General features: G+C 39.4%; 1 protein-coding gene across 5 annotated transcripts in view; it reads left to right on the forward strand.

Annotated features, from left to right (window-relative positions):
* The window catches only part of HECW1 (HECT, C2 and WW domain containing E3 ubiquitin protein ligase 1), a 263,533-nt gene that overhangs the window by 96,481 nt on the left and 160,304 nt on the right, over positions 1 to 6,748 (forward strand). For all 5 annotated transcript variants that reach the window (XM_015618822.2, XM_015618819.3, XM_015618820.2 and 2 more), the window contains one exon: positions 1,654 to 1,978. In XM_015618822.2, the coding sequence (XP_015474308.1) occupies positions 1,654 to 1,978 (325 nt within the window). The remainder of the gene's footprint in view (positions 1 to 1,653; positions 1,979 to 6,748) is intronic.

The raw sequence follows: 6,748 nt of genomic DNA on the forward strand, positions 1-6,748 counted from the left end.
CCTTCCCGCACCTTCCCGCACCTTCCCGCACCTTCCCGCACCTTCCCACACCTTCCCTTCCCGCACCTTCCCATACCTTTTTAATTATTAGCTTCAGCCTTGCAGCCCTTCCTATAATGTGTGGCATTCCCACCAGAGCTATTTTTGCTTATAAACCCAGTTTAATGCAGTAAGTGAGGATTTGGGTCAGCGGATTATAACTGTTGTCGGGCAGTGTTTGCAAAGTGATAGCATATTCTAGGGGTGCAAACATGCCAGCTGAATTTTTTGTCTCTGTACAGTTTCTGTGCAACAGAATCCTAAGATGCAATAATAGGTTGCTTAATTAGTCCCCCAAAACCAGTATTAATACAGAAAATATTGGGGTTTTTTTCAGGACGTACTGTTCTTCTGTGCTACCACAGCCTTAATAAAGGCGGCGTTAAATAACTGCTTGGCTAGACAAAGGAGCTATGATTTTCTGCCACTTAATTTGTTTGAGTTCAAAAGGACGATTTGACTTCTGATCATGTGAAAAACATTTCATTGCATACTGGAAAGCTGTCTGGTTTTGTATCTAACAGACTTGACAGCATGGTTGGCAACAGACGGATAATGGAAGGCTAATGAATAATGAAAAGCTGAGTGATTGAAATAGCAGAGCTGCAGAAGAAGGAAAGCTGGGACAGAAAATGGAAAAACAAGCAGTACAGAAGTCAGGAATAACTAGTATTTTGATCTGTCTTCACATCAGAATTTAACCCAGTCATAACTTAAGTATTCTCCATCTGCCATCTCACAAAAGCTCTTAACTCATGCACCAAGACACATTTTGTACAAGTCATTCTGCTTGCCTTGAGGAAGGGTAGGTTGAAATGAAAATATTTTTCAACTGCTAGGATGATGACTACTCCACAGTAACCTTCTCAATTGTCATTAATTTTCTGGTGCATTCATAAATTCTTACCTGAGCAGGGAATGCTTAGTATCTCACAGTCTCCTGCAGAAATCTGTACCAGATCAGAGCTGTAGCATTGGAAGCTATCAGCTGTACAGAGGGACATTGTCACACTTATTTTGTATTTATACTTCTGTGAAGACATCTCTATTTTTGTAGCAGGGTTAACTATGTTTTCATGGTGCTCACTCTTCAGATACCCAGCAGGGAGGAACGGCTCTTACTCACTGCTAATTGGTCTCTCCAAATGAAATGTGGTCTCTAGAGTTACTGAGTCTTAAGAAGGATTCCTCTGCAAATGTAGCAAGAATTACTGGGGCTAACACTTAACTCCAGGTGTCAAAAGTGAGAAGACTATCTCTGATATCAAAAGAGGGTGGCTCTCTGGCAGTTCAACAGTCATGGTGTTTGTGTCTGGTTATGTCCATTAACATGGAGGAAGCCAGCTCCTATTAATTTCCTTAGACTGCCAAGCTCAGTTGTGGCTGAGCTTGGTGGTACAAAGCTTGGTCTTACACTTGCTTTCATGGTAAGAGTTACAGGGTAGGAGCTGAGTTAGCACTGTTCATGGTGCCTCTTTTCGTGTCTCTTTTTTGCAATGATAAATGGAAAAAGGTCTGCTGTTTTCTTGCTGTAACTTACTACTTTTCCTGAGCTCTGGTATCACTGAAAAATTAATAACACTGTAAATACTGTCCTTTCTTTTTTCTTCACAGAATCTGTACCAAAACAGGTTCCTGGGCCTGGCAGCCATGGCATCTCCATCTAGGAACTCACAAAATCGGCGCCGGTGCAAAGAGCCTCTCAGATACAGCTATAATCCTGACCAGTTCCATAACATGGACATCAGGAACAATTCCCATGAGACTGTCACCATTCCTAGGTCTACCAGTGACACAGACCTCGTCACTTCAGACAGCCGGTCCACCCTGATGGTCAGCAGCTCCTACTACTCCATTGGGCATTCACAGGACCTAGTGATATACTGGGATATAAAAGAGGAAGTGGATGCAGGGGACTGGATTGGCATGTATCTCATAGGTAAGTCCCTTTTACTCCTTCCTCTTTGGGTTCCTTGCTACTTTTTGTAGTTGTAGGCATTAGGGTAGTGTGGGCTAATGAAAGTAGTGAGCTGATACAGCTTCCTTAAGTGTAGTCTAAAAGTGGGTTTATATATGACAAGAATTTTTTTCTGCTCCTTTCTGAATTACTGGTTGCAATCCTTGTGCTCACTTTCTCTTCAGAAAAGATACACTAAGGCTTTCTATTGATGGTTTCTTGACATTTCAAGATAAATTCATTTTAAAGCCTTTTGGATGTTGGGAAAATACCTCCTGTATTAAGACAGTATAATATTTTCAGGGTTTCCTCTTGAGAGTCCTTGAGTAATCTGTGACAGATGAGAAGTTTTACAAGTCAAGAATATGAATCATTTAAAAACCTGTGAGAATGCCTTTTTCTCCATAGCCACAGGATATTTTGTTATGAACAATAATTATAAACTGAGATGGTCTGAAATTGTCCCAGAAAGTTTTGCTTTTTTTGCCTTTTATTGTGTATTGGAAACTATATTGAGCCATGTACGTTAGCATGTTTTTTTGGCAACTCCATCTAGTAAATCCAGCTCCACATAAGAGTAATAAGTAATGGTTTAAATTCACTTTTACCTGATTGTTTTGGTTCAGTATAAAATTAGCTTTTCTTAGCCTGGTTTGGTTCCTATGGAAATAGTCCTGTTGCTGAGACGGGAGTTTATCTTAACTCTGCTCCCTGGTAAATTTTGAAAATGATGGATCAGTTTCAGACACATTTCTCTGTGTAATTTACATTAAAAATGTAAAGTTCTTAAATGTTTCTTGAAAACCAGTGACTTTGTAAAGAATTGGTGCCCCCACAAAGGGAAATGTTGATAAATTGCTTTCCTTGTCTGAAAGTATTTGGAAAGTATGCCTAGCACTATAGTTTAGTTCTAATAGCACTGTTTCACCAGACAGAGAACCAAAACCAGATAAAGCATACGATGTTGTGAGATGAGGTTTTGGAGCAGGCATAGGGGACACAGGGAGCCACGGTGTTACTTAAGTGCTTTAGTGGAAAAAAAGAGGGCTTGTCTTCACATAATGATAATATTGGGAACACAGATGGTGGTGACATAGGGGATTATGTGAGGAAGTACTAGATAGGAGGTCTGAGCATGTAGAAGAGCCATAGTGGAAAGGTGTTAGGCATTGGAAAATAACTTCAAGGTATTGAAGAGACCGTCAAAAGGGATACACAAGGGTGGCTATTTAAGACATGGAGGGAAAGGAGTGGAGGTTACAGTAAGCCAAGCTGCAGTACTTGTTCCCATGAGTACCCCAAAAAACGTCATGCTTTGAAAAAAAAAAAAAAGTAGGCTTCTGAAATTTAAATACTTTAGGAAAGAAACAGGAACTGGATTTAAAACAGATGCCTTGAAATCAGTCTGGTTTGTTGGCCTTAACAGAAAATTACTTCTGTTTACAGTTAACAGTTAAGTTTGAAGTGAAGTGTTTTGCTGAAATAGATGAGAAGACACAGCAGCCCCCAGCACTGGGCACTAAAAAATACTGTACACCTATTCTGAAGTATTGCAGGCAGCTCATGGACTCTTGCCTCAGTGGATACAGACAAAGTATTCCTTCTGGGGGTCTGAAGTCAGCAGAAAGTGCATAGGGCTGTTTCACACTGACTGAACTTGTTCAACCAGGTTTCACAGCTCTGGCATTGCATCCAGGGCTGTGAAGACACACTCCAATTTTTTTTTTAATTTTTTTATTTTTTATAAATAGGCAACATGAATACGTAGAAATTTAACTGAGCAAAATAAAAATGCACCCTGATACTCCTGCTTAATTTACCATATCAAACAGGATACATTGCCCCACACACCCCAGTAAATTATAGGTGCAGATTTTGAAGTATATCCATGCCCCTGCTGGCTGAATGCCTGCTGTTTATGACACTAGTCAATGGCTCGTTCTAAGGAACTCCTCTGCCAAATAAAAAATGATTAGTGTGTCCAGTCCCCAAGAAACCAATAGCTGATCCTTGATATCTTTGAAGGTGTTTTATCTCCACTCTCTCAGGTTCCCAATCTAAATAACTGAGGAAATAGCAGGTGGAAGCATCCCTTATTCCCTTTTTTGTCTTCACTTCCTCTCTTCCCACTCCCCTGCAAAACTCATGTAATATGAGCTTTGGTTTTGGTTCCCTTTAAAGAACATGGAAGACTGTGAAGATCAGGTGGGTTTTAGAGTTTGTTTGACTCAGAATCTACAAAGGTAACTGGCACTCTGGCTGTATCCACATTTGCAAAGTAAGGTGAACCAGTAGGAATGGGTCTGTAGAAGCAAACATCTGATGAAGGCCTTTCTGGGGGCTAGACTTAGAACAGTTTCTGTCTAGAAAACTGAATGCCCTTGAGGTGCCATAGTGCACCTTTCAGTTTATTTTTGTCAGAACAGAATCTAGTTCATGTGGCTGTATGACAGCACAGTCTTATGGTGGTATAAGGACAGTAAGAAGGGTCAGTACAAAACACCCTTCTGAGCTGAAATAAAGCACTGATGCCTTCTGTTTGTGACCAGTTTATAGGGGTGGGAGATCCAGACATCCATAATGGCTTAGATTTGTGTCTGCATTTGCACAGATTTTGTGAGCCCGTGCTCCTGTTAAGAGAAGGAATGTTCCTGGCCTTGTGGGTATGACCTTCACAATGTAAACTGATCTACAACTATGTTTTGAATTAGCAGCCAGACTGGAACAAGAGAGCCAAAGAAACTATGAGCTTTTCCCAGTCTGCTCAGGAGAGGATTAGTGTTGAAGCCTATTATTATCACTTGTCTGGCAACTCTTAACTATTGCAGTGCTGCTGGTCATTCTAGTGTTTGTCTCATTCTAGTTTGTGGATACAGTCCAGTCCTTTCTGTGATTGTTTGCACTGGTGAAATTGGAGCTGAAAGGTTTGAATGTAGCACAGTGTAGTATGGTGGAGAGTCATGAGTACTGGGAAATTATTTGCATCTCAGGCTGTGTGTTGTGGTTTTTCTTTAAGCCTTGGTGTTGGGAGCATTGAGTTGGTATTTGTTATTTGTCTTGTGGGAATATCCTAGGAAGGGACTGTGCAGAAGCAGAACAGAAGGCAGTTCTACATGGTAGGAGTTTAATGGTTGCTATTGTAGTATTCTAGGAAATATCTTAAAATAATTTTGTATGAGTGTTGGTTTTGAAATGCATAAAACTTACTCTGTTTTCATCACTACTGCCATCACTAAAAATTTGATGATACCCAATAAACTTCAGACCTCAGAATAACGGTACTCCAAGTCTGGGGAAATAACCATGATATAAAAAGCTTCCAAAAAAAAAAAAAGAAAATGAGCAGAAGTCATGTATCTTGTATGCTTTCATACTGGGGGACTTTCTGGGGTGCTATTCAAAAGTTAAAGTAGCCTGAAAGGGATGTTGAGGGAGTCTTCCCTGTGTGGAAATTCTGTCTGCTTGTTCCTCTTTTGAAGAGCCACAGATCCTTTTATCACAAGATATCTGTTCTTCTCCCCTGTTGATCCATTTATGCATTCCTTAGGGTGGCCAGCTGGGGAAAAAAAACAGTCCTTGCAGAAGCAGGTAAGAGCTGTATTTAGCACTGGATATTAGATGTAACATTTGCTCATGGTCTCAGGAAATGGACAAAAGCAGCCAGTTAGTCTCTCAAAAAACTGTAAAAAATGGTGGTCATGTGTCTCATGGCAAAAAATACTATCCACTCTGAAGCTTCCTGAGAACATCCATGCACATGTACATGATTTTCATGAAAGGCCACAGAAAAATTCCTTAGTTGAAAGGAGAATAGTAAATGTTGACTCTTAAAATGTAGATGTTATTACTTCAGGACATTTTAACATTAACTGTGGAAAGATGACAAAAAAATATGTCAATTGGGAAAACAAGCATTTCTTAAGACATACTGTGCCTTCAGGAACAGGAATTATATTTCAATCCTGCTAAGCTTGAACTCTAGAGATGCTCTAACTTCCCTTCTATACACTATCTATCAGCTCTGAGCAATGCAGAGGAACCTCTACATTCTGCAACAACTCATCTGAAATGTGTGTTTGTCTTCTCTCAAGAGAACTATAGTTTTACGAACATTTAGCAGTTTTTCAGAAACAAATCCACAATCAAAAATATGTGTAAACACTGAAAAAGAGTTCTCTAAGATATTTGAACATAACAAAGCTTTGTTGCTATTTAAAAGTCTCTGGAATTAAAGTTTTCTTTGCAGAAAAGCTGTTTATAAAGAAAGGGTCCATTGGAAAAAAAAAGAAACTAAAACAAAGTTATGAATACTGAAGAAAGGGTATTTTTTTTAAGTAAGGAATCTCATTTAATGGCTACTGTGAGGCAGCTGGAATATTTGCAGTTATTTATCTCAAGGCTTTCTCTTCCTCTCTTGTCTCATTTGCTATTGCTATTTGCTACAGTATGAAGCCCCTTTAGATAAATTAGTATGGACTGCTGGCAGCTGCTTGTAGATAAAGAGCTATCTTATAATTACTGTAGTGGTGTTTTAGCTGCTACTAGATTTCACTTCTGTCATCACCTCCATATCTGATGTAAAGAAGCTAATGAGAAATGTTTAAAGCAGACTTTTGAAAAAATCATTTGCTCCAATGTCTGTGCACACTGATGTTAGGGGTCTATCAGGGCTAAGATTATACTTTTGCTACCCATATAAAGTAGGCTTTCTTTCTTATTTTCTTATTTTCTTTCTTATTTTCTTTCTTTCTT

This window comes from Parus major, chromosome 2 (genome assembly GCF_001522545.3).
Source record: "Parus major isolate Abel chromosome 2, Parus_major1.1, whole genome shotgun sequence".
Lineage (NCBI taxonomy): Eukaryota > Metazoa > Chordata > Aves > Passeriformes > Paridae > Parus > Parus major.